The 21,618-nt window shown below is 41.4% G+C and overlaps 2 protein-coding genes across 3 annotated transcripts; both read right to left on the bottom strand.

Moving 5' to 3' along the window:
• Positions 1 to 708: 708 nt before the first annotated feature.
• Positions 709 to 10,786, bottom strand: CDO1 (cysteine dioxygenase type 1). Its single transcript, XM_066569013.1, has 5 exons — positions 10,548 to 10,786; positions 8,314 to 8,391; positions 6,239 to 6,396; positions 3,650 to 3,819; positions 709 to 1,468 (listed from the first exon to the last, which is right to left on the bottom strand). The coding sequence occupies exons 1-5, from the start codon at positions 10,727 to 10,729 to the stop codon at positions 1,439 to 1,441; spliced, it is 618 nt and encodes a 205-aa protein (XP_066425110.1). The 5' UTR covers positions 10,730 to 10,786; the 3' UTR covers positions 709 to 1,438.
• A 6,305-nt stretch (positions 10,787 to 17,091) lies between these two features.
• On the bottom strand, positions 17,092 to 21,586 carry ATG12 (autophagy related 12). 2 transcript variants are annotated; one of them, XM_066569472.1, is made up of 4 exons: positions 21,405 to 21,586; positions 21,126 to 21,262; positions 19,577 to 19,639; positions 17,092 to 19,221 (listed from the first exon to the last, which is right to left on the bottom strand). In XM_066569472.1, the coding sequence occupies exons 1-4, from the start codon at positions 21,574 to 21,576 to the stop codon at positions 19,162 to 19,164; spliced, it is 432 nt and encodes a 143-aa protein (XP_066425569.1). In that variant the 5' UTR covers positions 21,577 to 21,586; the 3' UTR covers positions 17,092 to 19,161. The 2 variants fall into 2 exon arrangements, with proteins under 2 accessions (XP_066425569.1, XP_066425571.1); XM_066569474.1 differs by having other exon boundaries at positions 19,161 to 19,221; positions 19,577 to 19,685.
• Between the last annotated feature and the right edge of the window lie 32 nt (positions 21,587 to 21,618).

Below are 21,618 nucleotides of genomic sequence, written 5' to 3'. Positions count from 1 at the left end.
AGCCCAGAGAGGCTGTAGTGCCTTGGTCCTTGTAGATACTCAAAATCCAATTAGGCATAGTCCTGAGTAATCTGCTGTAGATGACCCTGCATGAGCAGGACAGCCAGACTTCCAGCCTCAGCTCATCTCTCATGCTGTTACACTTTCAAAACAAGTCACAGGTTCATTCAAAAACATTTACACTGCTCAAATATTTTCTAAAAATTTGACACAGCCTCTCTGGAAATGGGGTCTCATAAAGTAAATATTTCCTGGGCTTGTCAATATAGAGGGAAATATGTGACTCAGCCCAATACTGACAAAATTTAAACTGCTCTCTGACTAACCAGCAGTCACCTACGAGACTAGGAGAATTGCTACACATTCCCTCCTTGAGAACATGTTATTAACTGCATTAAATGAATGAGATAGTCTCCATCACTCAGCTTTGCTGATTTTTATGTGTTTAATTACAGTTAACTCTTTTCAAGAAGGTTCTTTCCCTGTGACTAAATCTGGAGGATAAAATTAAACATCAGCACACTCAGTGACAGAACTGCCCCCAACTTAATTTGAGTCAGGATTCTTTGCATGTTTGACATACTGCCAGCTTTTAAAAGTCTTTTCTAACAGTGTATTACTTGGAAAAAATTTCATGAGGAATGTGGATTTTGGTAAAGTGTGATGGGTATTTTAGTTACAGTGAAAAAAAAGTTTAAAACTCTGAAATCAGTGCAGAAATCCAGTTTTATTTCAGTTTTCTTCTTCATTAGCTACACAGAATGCTTTGGAAACTGGACATTAGCTGAATTAAGTATTATTAGTCTTCTTAAATGTCAAATCTCTGTGGGATCAGTTTTGAAAATCATCATGCATGAAGCATTTCTCTGTTCCTATTTAAAACACGATCTGACAAATTAAATTGTAAAAAAAAAAGGTAAAAAAATGCACAAAACTATCAAGATGGCCTAAAGCATTAAAACCTAAAAGACTTAATTAAAAAAAAAGGCACTGCTGTTAGTTGTATCTACTGTACTACCCATAAGTACAAGTGACTGGAAGCTTAGAAGTTTATATAGTTACTAATTACATTGAGAGCATACATCCCCATAGGTTTATTGAGAAGAATCAGATGATGTTTAAAAACCCTATTTCTGATATTCTCAGTGTGACATCCAAGGTGGAGTTTAAAAGGCGCTATAATTAGACAACCAGCTATTTAATTCTAACAGGAGCCTAAGAAAAGGCATCTAACCTCTGAAGCAGGTTATGGCACTAGTTAGCTTAGTGTCCCATAATTGGCATTTGCTCGAGGAAACTGTGTGTGGTCTGGAGGCTGCCCTAGAGTACTCCCATGTACAAGTAATGAAATGGATCTGGCTGTCAGCCTTAGCCATGCAAGTCTTCTGTCCCTGGTTAAACATTCAGCAGGTCTTACGCAAACGCGTGCTGATGCTTCTCAGTTGTTCTCCTGCGGCACTCCTGTAGCCTAAAAGGAAAGAGGAGAAGTTGTTGCTTTGAGGAAAGAAACTGTCACTGCCTATTTCATGGTCTCGTTGTGTACCTTTGTTCTCAGAGTAGCTCCTAAAAATACCTGGAGTGTATGTTTTCAGTGCTCCTTGACAGAGTTTTGTAGAAGGCACTATGTGCCTGAAAAAGTCATCCTGTCTATTAGCTCTGGGTGACCATGAGTAAGCTCATGGCAGAAGGGACTGCTGAGGACTGCTTCCTACTTCAGACTATCTTGTCTCCCCGATAGCCTGCTCTACTTCATTTTGACAGAAACTGCTTGAATGTCCAGCTTGGAAGACAGGCTGCAAACAGATACTGCCTCCCCCTGCAAAATTCCTGGCAGAAGAAACTGGTGTGCTGTGACACCCAACACAAAATCACTTTTCTGCCAGTGGACTTTCCTATCAGTATTCTCATGTTTTGTACTTAAACTATGCAGTTACTCCAATGGGCAAGTCCTTTGACACACATACTGTTTTTTTTATTAAGCTTATATAACTTTTTGTGTGTTTCCTGGAGAGTTAGTTAATCAAGACTTCATCATGGCCAGAGGCCAGAAATCACAAGGGATTTACATGTGTCTTTTATCTATAAATTTAAATTTTATCTAAAATTTAAATTTTTTCTAAAATAATTAAGACAAAGAGGAAGAACTGAATGTGCTTTTGTTCAGCCAATCTTCTCACTCATAAAAGACAAACAAATTACTTTACATTACTCTCTTGGTATTTATCATTTATAGATCTCTGCTTCCCTGGGTCCTTCAGTGATCTGGTAAGCAGAAGAAAGTTTGCTTTTCCAGTCTGTTCACCAGAAACCAAGTCACTGAGACCAGAAGGTTTTTGTAGCATGAAGTCATTTTAGGCAGCTGAATGGTCCAGACTTGCTACCACCTTCTTGTTTAATGGAATTCCATTTAGAGGAATTCATGAAAGAGACCTGACAATTAAGATTTAGCTCTTTCCTGTAAGCCAGATCCACTGCCCCATAAATGGTGAAAACACTGCCAGATGGTTACAGATCAGAGTAGGGAAACACTCCAAGCCAAAATACCTAGTCTCACGTACTATCTTATGTACTAAATATTCAATAAAGGCTTAAAAGAAAAAGAAAGAAAACAAACACTGAATCCTTGCATTATTTTTGTTCAGAATTCTTCCATGTTAATTACCCTTTAAAATCTGAACTATAAATTCAAATTTATTTCTCAAGAACTTTTCAAACTTGGCAAGGCTAAAATTTCTTTTTCAGCTGTTTGGTAATGTGGCAGGCTTCAGAAAAATAATTTACATGGTACTTTACAACTATAAAAAACTTTAAATTGATCTGACTAAGGACTTGCTCTAGGAAACTCCTGAGCACTGAATTTCTGGCTTCAAGGAAAATGAAAGTGTTCAGTATCAAACAAAACTAAATAGTGTTTGAACATCTTTGGCTGAACATCCAGAATCAGTCTTTTCTCCACAGTTAAGCAGTTATTTTTCCCAATGCATGGAATAGTGCTGAAACCCTGTTAACCCCTCCCATGTGTTCCAGCTTGGTTGCTCCAAAAATGGTCTTAAGATTTCTTTCCTATCCAAATAAAATCACCCATTGCCTAAGAATGCAGACAACAGACAACTGGCCTACTCTTACTCTCAGAGCATGTCTTACTCTCTGAATATTGTGATTATGAAGAATTGAATTGATTAAAGAAGTATTTACAGTAAGCTACAAGGTTTAAAACCTCTTGAAATGTGATCCCTTTTGGCAGGACAGTTTAGGCAGGAAACGTCACACCTGACTAATGCTGGCCAAAACAAAGTAGCTACTTCACACTTTCCATGGGCTAGGTTGTATTTACCATAATTTGCAGCCTGAAGATGCTTAACTAGTAGCAGATGTCTCACTAATCCTCTCTGCTCTGAAGGAGAGGAAGGCAACAAAATAGGGAACTCCACATAAGGGAAGTGCAACTTGACCAATCAAAGAGTACTTGAAAACAAGTTTTATCTGATCCAAGAGGAGATGGCCCAGGAAGGGCAGAGGTGCTGACCCTTCTGCATGTCCCAGGGCAGGGTCACTGCAGCCTGTGCAGGCAGCAGGGCAGCCCCTTGTGCCCATCCCTACAGCGCTCAGAGCCTGGGGCTGGGTGAGGAGCACCTCATCTTGTACTTACGCAGACAGTCCTTTCTCCAAACTGGCTGTAGAAGGTCATCGTGACTTTGTGCTTGTGCCCAGTCCTCTGATCAAAGGTGTTGCAGGTGTCGAAGGGTGGGCTGTACAAATGCAGGCTGACAGCAGGCTCTGTGTGGCTTATGTTCTCCACACGGTGCAGGCCAATGGAGTCTACACCAGCAAAGGCACAAAATGGCAAAAAGAAGGTGTGTTAGCAGGAAGATCCAATAAGATCTCAATTGCCTAGGAAAAATACTTTTTAAACTGTAACTCATGAGCAAATAGGCATGGCCATACTTCTATGGGCAACAAGTAACTCAGTACAGGGAATTTGACTGGTGTTCTCTAGCACAGATTCCTAAATACACTGGTAATTCAAAACGTGTTATTGCCTTCCACAGTTCATGTAATTTCTGCCACAGGATAAAGGCCAACAGAAATCCCAAGAAAATTAAGGAAGACCATACAGTAAATATTTTTCTAGCTCTCATTCCCAAAGGACTTCAAGCTCATTTATTTTCCTAGGAGACCTGTTGCTATACATTTTTCAGAAGCGGGAAGGAGGCAAAAGCTTTTGTATTATACAAGTAACAAGGATATCAGTCACATTGAAAGTCAGCTACATGCATTTGGGGCATGGACTTATGGGCAGACATATGGTGTCTTCTACTGCAGGGATCTGTTTCCTAATGAATCCTTCCAGTTTATTGGTTTGGAGAACACATTTTTCATTGTTTACACTTTCCTATAAAGCGACTAATCAATAGTGACTGACACACTTCCAGTCATGACTGAATACTAAGCAAAATCAAGCAATTACAGAAAAATGTAAGGTATGAAGAATCACATCTGTGAAACAAACCATGTCCATTCTACACTTGAGTGTATTCTACTCCATTCTACATTTGAGTTACTTAAGAGAGACCTTGAATTTAATTTATGACCCTGCTGTAAAAACATAAATTATTTAATTTATGATCCTGCTGTAAAAACAGCTCAGGCCTTTGTACTTGAATTTGTTATATAATACCTGGACATGTATTGTGCAACATAGCCATGGTACCCTGAGAGTCATGAGTACACTCTTAACTCTGATTGGAAGCCCAAAGTGTTGTTAACATATTTTGTCTAAATAGAGGATGTAGCAGCTGGGGGAAAGTCCTAAATCTTTGCTCATCTAATGGAGAACTCAAATAAACACAGTTTAGTGGTTTCTGACCCTTACGTACAAGAGCAACCAAGAAGCACACAGTAGAATCATGAAGGCACTTGCTATCAATGTAATTATGGCAATCAACACACTGTCAGTGTTTTCCTTCTGCTTGCTTAACGTGTTCCTTTTAAACCAAAACATCTGTTATGAAACATGGCAGAGATCCAAACAGCCTCAGAGAACTGGATACCAAATTTGTTTTAAACAGCTGAGGAAGCTTTGGGTAAGATGCACAGAGTCTGCAGTTGTTTGCATTGGAAAGGACTGCATATGCAGGGAAACCTGACTGAGGTGGAGAACCCATGTCCCTGGCACAGGAGCATCAGCAGATGTGTCAAGCCATTTCCTGTCCTATAATTCAGTGTTTTCATTTAGCACGGCAAAGCTTCAACAGAGGGCTGCAGAACACCAGTCTTTCTCCCCAGTGCCCTCACCCTGGCTAAGTTCCTAACCCAACATGAGTCTTCCTCTAGCTGGGAAGTTCCCAAGGTCAGCCCCTCTAGATGCGCTCTCCAGTGTTTTACCCATGACATATGAAGCAGATGACCTGCTTGTCTGCTGCTTCACCTTTGTTCTGTTGAACTCAAAGTGGTCCAGCACAATGTGCAGGGTCTTTCGTAGCACCAGCACACATTACACCCAGATGGCAACTCCAGAATGGTCTCCAGCAAAGCAGGAGGTGGTAATAGTTACAGATACATGGGTTGATGGCGTGGATTTAGGTACTTAAAGAGCCTTACTGATGGAATCTTAGTCATTCTCAACATTGTGGTTTTTTTTTTTGTAGATTGGGAATTTCAGTTTTGCTCACACTGCACTTCAGCACTACAGCCTTTTGTTGATTTGGACAAGAAGTAGCACTGTCACAGGTTTCTGTTCCTGGCTGGTCAATTTATTTCATAGACAGTTTTTACATTTTCAACATAAATTTTCCATGACTGAGTAAAAGGATTACTTCTTTGAGAACCAAAAAAAAAAAAAAGCAAGGTGATCAAGCTACCTAAACTTTGCTTCTCTTATTACTTAAAAAATGCTATACAAGTTTATATTTACAAGCAATTTCACATAATCATTAGGGGCAGAATACTAAAGGCTGTTTGGACTAGAGGAGATACTCAGTATATTATTATTATTATTGCTACAAGCAATTGCTACAATGCTTTAAGAGTGAGTGAAAAGCACATTTTTGATGCGGGTCTTTATTTTACTGAATCTAAATATAGGCTTCTGCAGAGTCTAAAGAGTCACATTCTTAAACTGTGCATAGAGCCATAGGTATTATACTGTTAAATGTAGGAGACTAAAAAGCAGATGAACTCTTCTGTTAGGAATAAGACTCATGGACAGATAATTGTCAAAACAAGCTTAATATCTTACCATTAATGTAGGCACATTGATTTTCTCTCAAAACTCGTTCTGATTTCTTAGTCATTTCACCATTTCCTTTTTTCTCAGGCCATTCAAACAGAGTCTCCTTTAGATTTCCCTGGAGGATCTTCATAAAGCAGTGTGAGTCAGTGTGATCATGGATACTGCTATATATGTAAAAAGAATAACCAAACTCAGTGTGATATGCATATTTAATTTCAGTGCAAGACAGACAACATAGCATATTGTATGAGGACAAAACCTTAGAATGAAATTCCATTCCTCAAAGGACGTGTATTAAGGAACGTCTACTTACACTGCTGCTATGGAAATATATTGACCTAAGTTCATATACAGCAAGATTTGGAGAAAAGTCAGATATTGGTCAGCCTATGACTTCAATATGGAGAACCACAAAGAAAGTCTGGAGAAAGGAGTAGGGCTGAAAATTTCTCCAGAATGCAAAAACTCTTCTGGGCCAAGAAATAAAACAATGCTTCTACCACGATCCCAGGAAAAGGCTGATACAAACTTGCAAGTGTACCTGATCTCTGCAAATCCACCATGCTCACTTCCAAAATATGAAGAAATGAACTAATGCTGCTTAATTTCTATAGCCCCTTTACTGCTGGGATTCACATGCATTGTTGAAAAAAAAAAGCCATACTTCTCACTCTGAGAGTACTAAATACAACCAGCTATATTAAGCTGTTAATTTCACTGGCATTTTCATGTTGAAACTCAACAGAATCTGGTAGGATTTGTTTGCTTTCTTGATCTCTCTTCTTGCTCTGAAGCATGTTTTATTTTCCACATTCAGAGATTACATATGGGTTAGATATTTAGTTTAGTATTGGTTTATTTTTCTTTAAGTGCAGGAGTAACTATTATAGAAGTAAACAGGATTAGGACAAAGGGAGAGCTCTCCACTCATTGGGGCAAAGGAGAAGAGGGAATTTGACCCTCTGAAGTACAGCGCTAATAAGTTGCAATCAAAAACTTGGTACTTGTACATTACTGTTTCTATTCAGCAGAAATTAGGATTTCTTGCAAACTGAGATGCTGAGAGAGCAGAGCTTGCTTCAGGCACAGAACACTTCACAAATGCCACTTTGTCATGGTCCTTCCAAATAACATGAGAAAATCTGACCTTCGTCTTGCAGGAAGCAAAACCAGCTTGTCTCAGTCTAGCTGTAACAAATGTCCATCCAACTTGAACACAGTTTAACATAAATTACAGGCTGTGTGGGAATAGCCTAGGAGGAGTAGAGGTGGTGAGCTCAGTTTCTGTATTGCTCTGAGTTTCATATTATGGCATCCTCTAAAGAATGCCATACATGATCAATTGCAACAAACACAAAAACCCTGTTCCAACATCTCCTTAGGTTTTCTATTTAGATTTGAGAATATTCAGTCCAAAACCTGCATATTTGCTATTGCATTTTTTGCTTCAGCCCACACTTTGTGAAAGACCTTCCAAGAGACAGATCCTGCCCTGACATAGTGTAGGACAACACAACCTAGTGAACAGTCTATGCACATGACTTGGGAGGCCATATCAGCATTATGATCCATTTTGAGGGAAGAGATGGGATGCACGAACCTAGAGAAAGCCAAACAGTTCTGGAAAGGGGCTCCCTCCTCCCTGTCGGCAGTCCTAATCCAAATCTACTTTTCTCATCTTGCCACAAAGGCAGATTTAAACATCCTGAAAGAGTGAAGACTATTTAAACTGCACCTAGTCCTGCTTCTGAGGTCGGGTGTTATATGGGTCTGTTGTATGGGACAGGTTAAACAGGGTCATATCTCTGGGATTAAAAACAGTAGAGAAGCTTAGCTTTTGTAGAAAAACAAAGCATTTTTGAAAGAGTGCTTTACAAATGGTCATGGAATACAAACTTGCAAAAGTTACAGCAGATATTCAGGACTGCTATACTAATAGGAGCTCTGCACTGCTTACTTTCCAGACACCTTCTGATAGCTCCCATAGGACTTATTTATTTTTCCTCTATTTTATATGACAAAGATACAAAAGATATGGGGAATTTATATGTTTGCTAAAATCATAGTTTTTAAATACAAACCTGCCATGACCTTCACCCCAGCACAAGATCATCAAGTTGAACTTTCCATTTCCATTGTCCACAAGATTTCTTGTGTACCTGAAATACAAAGTGTTTGCTCTTAACTGTACTAATATGTCTACAAAAGAGAAAATTATACAAACATGTTTATGAAAGAAGGTTGTGACATACAAAAACTATTTTTCTTCTGTTTTCTTGAAATCTAAGTTTTACTTAGAAAAAATGAAATTGTATTTATAAGTTTGGCATTTTTTGGTAAGAGTTATTTTTCTGGGAAGGAAAAGGAATATCTAATATTTTGAATACTATTTCTTTTGAATTACATAGATGATTGGAGTTTGGGAACTGTGAGTCAGACTAGAGTGGTAGACAGGATCAAATCAAAATGGTTATTGAATGAAGTCACTTCAGCAGCTGGCTTATAATTAGAAACAGAGGACTGCAATGAAACAAGAAAAATACATAGTTACATTCTTCTGCAGCTCCTTTTCTGATATTCTTGGCTTTCCTTCTCTTACACAGAACTCATTTGTACAAAGCCAAAATAACAAAGAATGAAGATGCCAGACTTCCTGCACATGGTCCTCCCACTCTGTTCCTGAAAGTTCCATGTCTTGTATTGTAGCATTTTTGTGTGGATAAAGCACCTGTGAGGGACGTTTTGCCAGGATCTACTTCTAAACAAAGTTTATTAGAGCAAAATTTCTTTTCAAATAACATCTTATGTTTGTTTCCTTTTACTCTCCTTTAAGTTTCCCCTGAACAACTGATCACCTTGTTCAATTGAAAAGTTCACTAGAGAAGGGATTTGGATTTTGCTCTAGCTTCCCATAGTGTGACCCTTCTGATCTGGGTCTGATGCTATGGTACAAGTAGCTCAGTGGGAGACCTTCAGATTTAATTTTAGCAGTAACCATGAGTATTTGCACTTTGCCAAGTAAAGAAAATATTTATGCCTACCATGGTATGCCTCAGTCTCACCTGAAAAATGCAAGCAAGGGCACACAGAAAGTGCACTGATGTCAACTGAATACTTTAAAATTGGTATCCCCATAAGTCCACTCTATTTTACTCAAGAAAGGATGCTCATAGAGAACTACTTTCAAAGGAAACATCTATATCTATACACTGCCTCTCACTGCATCCACAGTGTGTACATATATCACGTAGACATATGTCTCCTATGATGTCAGAAAACAATTAATCAATGCTGGCATTTGACAAAACTTCTCAAGTGCTGTTATTTCTGTACAGGTCTGGCTGGACAAAAATAAATTAATAAATAACAAATAATAAATAAATATATAAATAAAAGGTTGCCACAACCAATGTTAACACACTTTGTTTTCCTGATTCTTAGTTTCCTATGTTCTGTTACAAATGTCATGATTTGTTCCAAATGGAAGATAGTCACAGAGAGGTGAAAGGAGGCTAAAAAAGTCTCTAGAATGATGTTAGAATCATTCAGCTAGAATGATGCTGTCACGATGCCACAGTTAAAAAGAAGTTTTGGAGTTTGAGGTGTTTGAGTGGGGTTTTGTTTCCATGTTTGTTTGTTTTTTAAAGAAAACACTCGAATAAAAATGTATTTATCTTGAAATTTAAGACAGCGAAGCCAACAGCGGCAGAGATAAATCAGTCGCTGGCAGAGCAAGAGGAGTTAGAACCCCAACAGGTATTTTCCTTCCAGCCGGTGAGCAGCAGAAAGCCTCGATCTGCACTGCGCCGGAGCCCGGGGCAGATCCCGGCCCGCCGACACGGCAGGGCACGCAGACAGGCACCGGCTCGGCCACAGACCCCGAGCACGCCTTGAGTGCGGGTCACTCTGCGCGCCCCCCGCGCGCTTCTCCCGGGCTCCTTCTCCCAACTTTGTGGTTTATCGCTTATTTCGGGGTCTGCGGCACGCCGCTGTGTCTCTCCGGGCCATCGCGGCCCCCTGCCCGGAGCGGGAGCGGCCGGGGGGCGGCTGCGGAGCCGCCGCCCGCCCGAGCCCCGGGGCCGCCATTGGCCGCGGCCGCTCCGCCCGCTCCCCGCCCCCGGCCCCGCCGCGACCCCCGCCCCGCGGCCTCTGCCCTGCGGCCCCTCGGCGCCGCCGGAGGAGCTGTCGGCCGGGTGGCGGCGGGAGCGGGAGGGGCTCGCCCGGCGTCCCTGCTGATCCCAGTCCCCGTCCGCGGCTCTGCCTCACCGCCGCTGCTTGCGCGGCCGGGGGCTCCCTGCTCCGGGGTGTTCTCTACCTGTACTGGTCGAACTTGGCGTACTGCAGCCACTCCTCGGGGTTGCTCTCGTACGACTCCATCAGCGCCTGGACCTCGTCCACGCTGACTTTATCCTCGGCGAATATCTGATGGAGGATACGGATCAGCTCCTCCAGGCTCCGCGCCTTCCAGGTCTCCGTCTGCACCGGCTGCTCCATCATCGCCGGTCGCTGCCGTGCCGCCGCCAGCCGCTGTCCCGGGCCGGCCCCCGCCGCCTGCCTTTATGCGCCGGGAGGCACGGCGGGAGCTCACCACCGCCCCGGCGGGCGGGCCCGCGGACAGCTGCCCGTCCCCGTCCCCGTCCCCGTGAGCGCGGCCACCGACCGCGGCGGGCGGGGGCAGCCAGAGGCGGCTGCTGCGAGGCTCCTCGCACCGCCCGCTGCTGCTGCTGCTCCGCCGGAGCCCGGGCGAAGCGGGGAAGGTCGGGCCGGCGGGCGTCTGGCGCTCCGGTATCCCGGCGGGGGAAATAGGAGAACTGGCTATTGCTGCCGGGCGGAAAGCATCTCTCTCCCTCTGCCGGGGAGCGCGCCCTGCCGCTGCCTCCGTTACTCACACGTTGGTTTGAAAAAAATACATCTAAAAGCTCTACTGAAAAGCAAAACAAGACACACAGCTATTTCAAGCACACAGAAGATTGTTGCTGGAGATTGCTTACAGACAGCCTGCCCATTGATAGTGCTGTTTCTTGAAAGCCAGTGCACTCTGCAGGAACATTTAGGGCTGCCGTAACCATTAGCACTCAGAATGACACCCAGAAATAGTAAATGGGACAAAACAGACCGTGCTAAAACAACAGACCGTCCTCACGCTCCTCAGTCTATCTAATCCATATACTGGCACCAGAACAAGTAGATACCACACCAGCTGTCTTCCTTCCACTTCAGCTGTTAATAGTCTGTTCTTAGTTGTAATTAATCTGTTATTAGTTATAAAAGCTGTTATTAGTCATGAATTCTGGCAACAGAATTCACTATACACCATAGAACAGTATTTGAAGAAAATCCATCTATTCTTTCTTAAAGAGAAAAAAAGATTCAGCTCTTCAGGTCTGCCTTATGATTATGGATCTGGAAGTAAGCAGATTGGTGGTGTGGCCTGCTGTAGCTCTGAGGCTCAAAGGTGCTCACAACATTGGCAGCTTGCAGTTTCCCTTACAGACAGTTACATTAAGGGATTTTTAGCACACTTGCTTTCTCTTCCCTCTTCCTGACCTGTACATGAAAGTACAGGCATGACAAAAAGAAGTGCCATTAATAAAGTAAATATAGCTTGAGAGCCTGAATGAATTTCTGACTTCACTGCAGTATGCAATACTTTCCCAGTTTTAAATGGGGCTGGAATCTAGCAAACTGGAATGAAACACAAATCAATGTACTGAATAGGTACATTTTCAGCCATCACTCCAGAACTTCTCCTGGCATGCAGAGAGCAGGCCCTGCTTTAACAGTATTTTGTAAATTATTGTTGGTATGTGTGTGAGAGAAAGAGAGAGAAAACTGCAATGATTTCAAGATTTTTAAGGTCTGAGAGAACCTAAGATTATCCCAAATCTCTTAAACACAACCCTTGTGCTGATCTCAGCAGCCACGTCCACTCTTCCTGGGCCAAATGCAGGTAATGAACAAGCACATCGCTTGCCTAGGTAACTTTTTCAAATCCACAATTAAGAATGAGTCTTATTTCTTAACAAAATTTGCCTTTGTTCAATGTCAGCTCTTGGTTGGTGTTCTCCAAGGATTAGATGGACAAGTAGCACATTTTTCAGTACGCCTCAGAAGTCTCATACAGCACCATCAAAACTGCTGTAGGTTACAGAGAGTTAGAAGTAGTGTGAAATACCCTGTCATTTATTTCAAAGGCAGAACTCATGTTCTTTTGGCAGCTGTTGGAAGCACTGCCCAAAGGAATAGAATGTCTCTCAAGAATAAAATGTAAGAATCACAATTATGGGTTCTGAAATGCAGCTGAGGTAAGTTTTCAAGTATTTTTTGTCTTATTCTGATAGTCACAGGATCTGACAGAAACTAATTTCCAGCAGCTATATTTCTCTGTTTATTTGTACACCTGTGCTTGGAGGTATGGTGTATATATATATATATATATATATATATATATATATATACTTGCTGGTATTTAAATTCAGGGGAAAATTAGTTATGCCACTGCCGTTAATCCCTGACACCTCAGTACTTTGATTCCTTTGCCACAAAGTTGATGAGGTCATTAGTTAAATACTGCTAATAAAAGGACATTTTATACCTCCCTCTCTTACAAGTAAGGGATCTACCTACTGCAGGCTGGATCTACCTACTGCAGTTTACAACTGCTACTGTTTATTATAGTTTATATAGTTATATTTTTATTTGCTCCTATTCAAAAGTGTTTACAGCTTTTAATTTGGAATTGTTCAACCTACTTTTTGATCCCCAAAACTTCTACAGGAGTTGATTACTTGACTGATTGAACACCATTAGGAACAATATTTATGTCTCTCCAACTTGTGCTTTTGCTTATGCCGTATTAACAAAAATGGCACAAGGGGCTGAGCACATACAGCAGTTAACTGTCACTGAAAATTCAATATAAAAAAAGAGAACACTGAAATCCACACAGCAAAGGAATTGTATTTACATTCTCAGTTGTGATTCTGCACAAGTAGACTGCAGGACTTTATGTGCTTTTATTGCTGGAAGTCATACACCTGAAGAAATGAATATGTATTTCTCAAGTATCCTATTAAAAACTTGTCTTGGAGAATAGGTGTTTGGGCTTTAACCACAAAACCTTTGCTTTATGCACAAATGCTGAAGCACTCTGCTTTTACCCAATAAGAAAATCAAGCAATCATTTGACATGACATCTAACTCCAGGAGACACTTACTAGCTGAAGTGCTCAGTCACTTACTGGCACATCATCTCCTACTCCCGTGCAGCTCACAAGGTTTCTCTCATGCTTTACTGAGGAAAATCTTCAAGTCAGATCAATGGAATTATCAAACTGCAGCATTAGACACTTTGCACCATGTACTAGGCCTGCAAATGTAGCTTGTGACTGTACTTTATTTTATATCTTGTAACTCCAAATAAAAATTGTGAGCCAGTTGAAGGTGGGATCCAAGATGTCTAAATGGCCAGACTCTTGTGGCAAACAACTATGCTGTGTCTCTTTGGTCTGTTAGCCTGGCCAGGCAATAGCACTTCAACACCCTCATGAGTACTTACACCTCTTCCTCCAGATGAAATTACTTCCACCCCTTTTACTAAGTCACCTCTTTGTTAAGTCTCTGTTCACCTAAGTTTCTGATGTTTGTAGAGGGTTCTAAAGAGAAAACCTGGATCTGCAATTGTAGTGCAAGTTTTGGGGCTACATGACTCAATGTAGTCATGAATCAATGTATCAGTGCAGCTGTCCTTCAGTTGTATAAAGTGAGATTGATCACTCAGTATGCAGGAGATCTTTGATGAAAACCTGCTGCATGCACAGCAATTCTCAAAAAAAGCTTGAGAACAATTGCATCAAATATCATGTAGTTAAACACCATCTTCAGGCTAAAAACATGAAGTAAAACACCAGTGAAATGAGGATGCCACAAACAAAATCATGTAATTCATTGAAAAAACCAACAAGTACTAAAGGGCATGAGCTCTGCTGAAGGTAAAAGCAAACTCCAAACAATGCAGTGAAGAGCTGGGTGGCATTGAACCACACACCACAGACGGGACTCTTGGAAGAATCAGTCTGATCCACTTTTGGTGGGAAATGCATATGCTATAAATAAAATACAAAATATTGACATCTTTCTCTGCAAGAAAGACAAATAAATTTGTGGCATTTAGAGCCTATCAATTCTGTCATTTAGAGACAATTGCATGGAGGGAATGCAGAGGAATAATTTTTTAAAAATCCCTAGATTGTTCTTGAAGTTTGAAGAGGGACCATGTTTTTTTGTCCCAAAGTTTAATTCTTCTTATTGCACATAAAAGGGATGAAATCTCACCTGAAAATTCACCTGTGTACCTAGCCACAAGTATCCCAAGGACTGATCCCTGGCACCGCAGCCAGCTTGCACAGAACAGATTTCATCAATGTTATTTACCTCCTGAACTCTGTAACAGGCCGATCACATCCTAAGTGCCCACCAGAAATGGTACCTTGCCAGTTCCTGAATTGAGCACAGGCCAAAACCTGCGCCAGCAAGTGTTCTAACAACCAACTGTACAGATGACTGAGCTACAGTGTCCCAGAAATTTCCTGGCACTACCAAGTCTAGTGACATAGATGTAGTATGACAGGCTTAACATTAAGCCTTTAACGTAGTCATTTTGGTCTCAGTCAAAAATGTGATTCAACCTTTTTTAACCACCTATTTTAGGATGAAACAATCTCTAAATGAGCTTTTGTTGCTCTAATTCTGACTAAAAGAGGCATCTGACATCTCATAGCGTTATTGCTCTTAAAGCAAGAGCAAAGTGTGGGGTTTTGTAATGTTTAGCCTTGGAAGCATATTAAACATGGTACTAACAAAGCTGAAGCGTGGTCTTTGCAAACAAGAAATGCATTTTACAGGTTTTCTTGTCAATCGTTTTTCTTCTTGTGATGATCCAATACAAAACAAGGCTGAAAACCTTTTTTTTTTAATGCACATTGAATTTTATACCAGCTTGTAATAGTCACAGTCCTCATGAAAAACTCCAGAGTTAAAGAAGTTTTTGCTCCCCCTTTTTTTTTCTCACCCTCAAGATCAAGATGTTGTAGTAAGATAATGTCTTGAATAACCTTTATATAATATCTCTGAAAAATATCTGAGACTTCAGGGTAGTCAAGAGCAACATAAGTCAAAAAGCTGTGCAAAGAGGCAGAATTTGACTTGCAAAATGAGCATGAACAGTGACAATTGGTAAATAGAAGCTGCTTTGGCATTGGAAGGAGTTGGAAAAATGGATGTGTGGATTTCCAACCCCCTCACTGTGACTTTACTGTGTATCAGTACATTCAAGTTTGAGTTGTGGCGATATAACACAGACACATCTTCTGTTAAGGTCTAAGCAGTAGTTTTCTGAGACTTTAAAGTCCTGGAAATGACGACATCTGCTCAGTATGCTCATAGGTGGCACAAGTGTGTATTTTATCATTTCACTCTTGATGTAACTTTAGTTTCATTTAGCTTCTTCAGGTTTCCATGTGCATTTAAGACTAGTTCAAACTACAAATTAGAAATCCATCATTAAAGCTAGTCTCTAAACCATTATAATAATTAATAAAAACAGTGTCTCACAGTGTGAAGGGTTTGCATCTGGTGAGTATTAACTTGAAAGAGGGTAACTGAATTTTGCATAGAATTACTTTTTAATATCAGGATGTTGTGAAGTACTAGGTCTTTCATAAAAACAGTGTAGTAACTTCCCTTTCCAATACTTATCTTATTTCTCAGTCTTTAAAAATTATTTATTGAATTTTTTTCAATTTGTCTGTTGATTCAGTTACATTAAATCAAGTGAATTAAATTACATTACAAATATTGGCAGTTCGGTATAGTAGCAGCATCAGTATAGTAGCATATCAGTTGAGCACTTTGAGTAAATTTAGACTTTTATTTTTTGTTTTGTACAACTCTCACTGATCTGTCCAAGAGACAGTCTTTACTTTCATGCCCTTTTTCTCCCACTCTAGCAATTGAAGTCACTTAAATGACACCGAATGCAGAGAACACAGCTCATGTTCTGTATTCTCATACTGAATATTTCCAGTAAATTGGAAACCTAAGAACCTGGGCTTCTTAGGTTTCCAATTTACTGGAAATATTCTTTTCAAAGAGAAAAGCATATCAGGACAATCTATGATTTTAGAAGCTATAACTGTCCCTTTTTAAAATAGGAGATTCAACATGTCTCTTGCAAGTTCTAAAAGCAATGTACTGGGAAGCACTTATTTGTTTACTTGACACATTATGTACTTGACATGTTTGCAGTATGGTTTGTTACTTAAGAATATGAGCAAGGAAAATTTTCTGCCACCTAAAATCACACCTCAGCTCCAAACAGAGTCCATGGTCCTTAAAGAGCTACCAGAGCTAAGTACTGACCACCTCCCTGATGCACGGTACAAACCCAAAGGGAAAGTGTCAAAAAGGAGGACTCTCTCTGTAAAGAAGGTACGGAAGTTACATGGGGGAATTAGCAGAACTGGAGCTGGCAGTTAATAAAAGGAACAGAATAAAGGCAGCCGCTTAGGAGCACTGAGGAAACAGAAAGCAAGGGCTGGATCAGTAAGTACTCGCTGTATACTGGTAAACTAGACCCCAAGAAAAAAATTACTTGGGGTTAGAAAAAGATTAAGAGCAGAAAAATGCTGAAGCAACCAGTAAAAAGTAAGTATTGTTCAGGGAACAAGCTGAATCTTAGATAAATTAATAATTCAAAGCTTCATGATTCATTTATCCAGGTCCAAAAATGCATGTGGTAAAGAAGGAAATCCAGACCATACTATGGGTTTTACATTATTGGATTATCACATTTTGAGGAATTGAGGCAAACGATTTTTTATTCAGCTTCAGAGAATAAAAATTATTTATAGATTCAGCATAAATGACAACCTTCTATAATTAGTTAGCAGACACAATGACCTATAGTTCTTCAAGATCTCAATGTCTTTTGACTTTTTAAAACCAAAACACAATGCCCCCAGTACACACACACACACACATCAACCTTCTTGCATCACTTCTGAAAAGCACATTTGCAGTTTATCAGTAGTTTCATTTGTTAAGATCAAGTGAGGTGAAAGGCACCAATAGAACATTCTTTAAAGAGAACCAGACTAGTAGCTTATCTTAGGTAAACATACTGTCACACGGGAGAACAAACTACTTATATTTGTAAAGCCAGCATGTGGACATACTATGAAAAAGATTGAAAAAGAGTCCTAGATAAAACTATGCAAATACCTTTGTCCTTGTGTACCCTCTAGTGGCTGTCGAGGTTATGCTGGCCTCACAGTAACTAAGCAGGCAATTTCCTCAACCAGACAGGATCAGAGTGCTTCCCTCTGCAACAGCTCTTTTAAAGAGATGGAGATTCATGAGATCAGGGTTCTGAGTAGGCAAAAGTATAGATTATTTGAAGTTTAAAGTTAGCAACAAATTCTGCCTTGTTAGTTTAATGAAGGGAACCCAAGCTTTCCACTTAAAAAATGCCAATATACATCAAGTAATGCATATAGCAAGCATTCAGAGCAGGTGCCTGTGTAACAGTGGTGTATGTGCACGCTGCACACAAACTGTGGCAACGTCAGTAAGTTAAACTGGGTATTACTCTTCCAGAAGTCCTTTCAGGTGGAAAAAAATTCAATACACAGGCTGCAGAGACTACATAAGAGCCACTTATGTATGAAATAGCAGTTCCAGATTATAGTAAACACATTATTTAAACTAGAAATGGCTGTTCTGTCTGTATGTGCTCAAGAACGGGATTACATCAGGGAGAAAAACTGTTATCCAGTATAAGAACATTCTCCAAGCAAACAACTAACATTTAATTTGGTTCAGCTTAAACAAACATAAAAGACTGTACATCAGACACTTCAAATAAACCCACTAAAGATCTCCACCCCTCACACCCAAACTCCCCAATAAATAAAAGCAAAGGTCAGCACACTTGCCAAGGTACAAAGTCCTCTCAATAATGGAAAAAACCTCAAGTAAATTCTCACTGCTATGATTTAGCAAAAGAATATAAATTGCATGCTACTGTTTAGTGGACTACACAGCTGGTAAAACATGAAAATTAACAACAGTCAGAAAGAGAATTTATAGAGGTTTTAGCAGCTCATATCTACTTTTTCAAGAACTCTAGATGCAACAGCTAGCTACATCATTCAGCTAAAGATGCAAGTCATTAAACAGTGCAAGAAGAAACAGCTTGAAAACTGCTGAAGTCTTGAGCCTTCAACAAAACATTACAAAATTTGTGCAGGAGGGAAGTATTGTGAGGCCTCTCATAATGCTGTGCCATCCAAAATGAGGTACTCAACTTACCAACACGATGAAGGCAAAGGGTGGAGTAATTAGACAAGATACCAACCCCTATATATTACAAGAAAAAAAATCAAAATATTGTCTTGAAATAATATGAGATAATGCGCATTCAAGATGAAGATTTCACAAAGAATAGGATGCACACCACAGATGTACAACACATAAGAAGTAAACTGAATCTCAGGCTACATGTACCACAGACATTACTTTTAATAAAAAGGTTCTCTTATCTTCAGTACAACATATGGACAGAGCTGTCCAGTCAGTCTTGCAGACAACTGAAAGTTTCCCTTCAGATACAGCAATTAAGTAGTCAGCAGCAAGAACGCTGGCTCTACTGTACATGGCAGGTGCAAGTGTTTTTTCTGTACCCCAGATGTACATCAGAAAAAAAGCCATGTAATCATACAGCCTAACCAGGTCTTTGCTTATTCATCTGCACCATATGTTCATAGGCAGCAATGCAAAAATCCCTCTTTCTGTGTGTTTACAGCTTGAGTTTAAGTTAGTCCTTTCTCCGTTTTTGAAGAGAAAACCTGAACAACTGTGTGGCAAGTCATTTATCCCCATGCCTGAGTTTTGCAATAATGCAGTACAAGCTTGCCATCACTTCCAAAACACTGCAAGAAAAAAAAAACAAACAATATCTGTTACAATTATTCAGGGACTAGCATATACATGAAGGAAAACAAAAAGTCTTCCCATCAGATAAACATGTCATGGAATATTGTCATGAGAAAGCTCCCCATTACAGTGAGAGGCATGGAAACACACTGCACATGAAGGAATGCGTTCCAGAGACTGCAGGGAGTCACATCTCTTTGGACCCCATTCACACAGATCAGTAAACATCAATTACACTACAATTAAATGCAAGCTATTACTGCTAGGGGCAGTGAGAGATTTCAAGCGCCCAAGGTGTGCAGACAAATCCTGCTAAATGCATTTGGAAAGGATAGTCAGGATGAAAGTTACCTCATAGAGGGTCCCCACTTCTTGGTCTGGAGATGGAGCAAAAGACTGGTTTACGTATATGAACTGCAAGAAAATCAGGGAGAAGAGATGGAGATAGCACAGGATCCCACTGGGAACAGAGAAGAATCATTCTGCAGTCAAAAGTTCTGCTATAATCTTTAAGCATATAAAAGAATACAACCAGTTACTATCATCTTCACTTCAGCATGGAGGAGCAACTGGACTATGAGGAGTCCCCTCTGTCTGACCAGATGACCAAGCCAAAGTAAACGTACTGATTTCCCTTTCCTGCAAGCTGACCCATTATTCTCCCATACTGCACAAAGTGGTTTAGCTCTTGCTCTTATTTCAGCCCAAACCACTCATGCTATTCCAGATTTGCTCAATTAGAAGTAAGAAACATCTTGTTCTATTTTCAAGTCATCCTTCTCACTTCCTGCTCTAAAAAATACATTTACATGTATAGAAACTAATCCTCAGTGACAAAGAGGGCCTTGTGATCTGCTATGTGGGGCAACAGTGGACACTGGGGTATCATGTGCTATTTCCAAATAAAATATATAAAATTCCTAGGGCTTTGTTCTTGAAGCACAGCCTTAGGCTTCAGCCACACAGGAAGACTACGTGCTCCTGGGGTTTTTTGTGCTGAGGTAATGAGATAATAGTCACGGACTCAAACTGTTGAGAATGTCCTTGGTCAAAATCATACTTATCACTCTTCTTTGAGATATTAAACCATGGAAAAGCAGATCCCTCATGATTTCCAGGTGAATCAGAAGGCCAGTGCATTTATGCCTATATACTTACATAAGATCCTCCAAACAAAGAATAGAATGAATTCAGCTACACTTTAGGTGACTACTTTAATGAGGCTAGCTTTAACTGTGTATCTTCAATAAAAACTTTGGACTGTACTGAGAGCTCACTGCAGAAAAACAGAATCAGGGCAACTGTATTTCCAGCTCTTCCAGTATTATCATGAGGCCACTTTGGCTAGTCACTTCCACAGGAAGGAATCCATAAATAACTCCGGCAATCTGCTGCCCAAGGACAAACACCTCCCATCTCCCCATTTTAAAAGCAAAATCAGTCCTATGACAGTAGCTAAACTATTTTAGATGTGAGTTCTGAAGGAAACAGACACTCAGATTCAGAAAGCTGATCCCAAAAACCTCTGGACTGCTTCTCCAATACTCTATTTCCATACCTAGTTCCACCAGGTACACAATGCCTAGCAATGTTTCCCTGGGACACACGGCTGCCCAGCGTGCACACAGCTCTGCCTGACAGACACCGAGAAATACAGACATTGCAAAAAACCCAAAGGTCAGTGCTGAGCACACCCACACTGCGCTGTACACACCCACAGCGTGCTGCACACACCCACAGCTCGCTCAATATTACATCCTGAGTCTACTTGGAACAATTCTCTCGGTGCTCCTACTCCAGGTTTCCTGCAGGCAGCTGTAGCCTAGATTCCAACAGTGTCTTTGCCGGTTTGACAACACGGGCCCTGAGCGCTCAGCCCCCGCCCGGTGCCCGCCCGTACCAGCTGCTCGGAGGCCATCAGCTTGAGAAACTTCTTGATGAAGTCCACGAGGCCCTGGATGGTTCGGGTCCGCTCCACCGCCCACTTCTTGGTCCTCATGATGGGGGTGTCGCCCACGGCCTTCAGCAGCACGTCAACTGCGGGGAGCGCCCGCCGCGTCACAGTGGGCCCGCCCGCCACCGCTCATTGGCCCAAGCCGCCCGCCCAAGCCGCCCATTGGCCGCCACGCCTGCCCGTCACCGCGACCGCCCGCCCCGCGGAGGCCTCCCACCCCATTACTTTTCTTTTTCGCGTCGCCCGCGGGCTCTTCGGTGCCCGGCGACCCGGCTGGGGGTGGGGCCGGTTCGGCGGGCCCCGCCGCGGTCCCGCCCTCCGCGGCCTCCTCCCCGCCGTCGCTCCGGCCGCCGCTCTGCGTCGCAGCGGGCGGCGGCTGCTCCTCGGCCTCCGCCATGATGCCGCTGCTGCGCGGGCGGCGGGAAGTGACGCCACCCGA

This window comes from Molothrus aeneus, chromosome Z (assembly GCF_037042795.1).
Source record: "Molothrus aeneus isolate 106 chromosome Z, BPBGC_Maene_1.0, whole genome shotgun sequence".
In the NCBI taxonomy this organism is placed as follows: domain Eukaryota; kingdom Metazoa; phylum Chordata; class Aves; order Passeriformes; family Icteridae; genus Molothrus; species Molothrus aeneus.
This window is presented reverse-complemented; position numbering and strand designations above follow the sequence as displayed.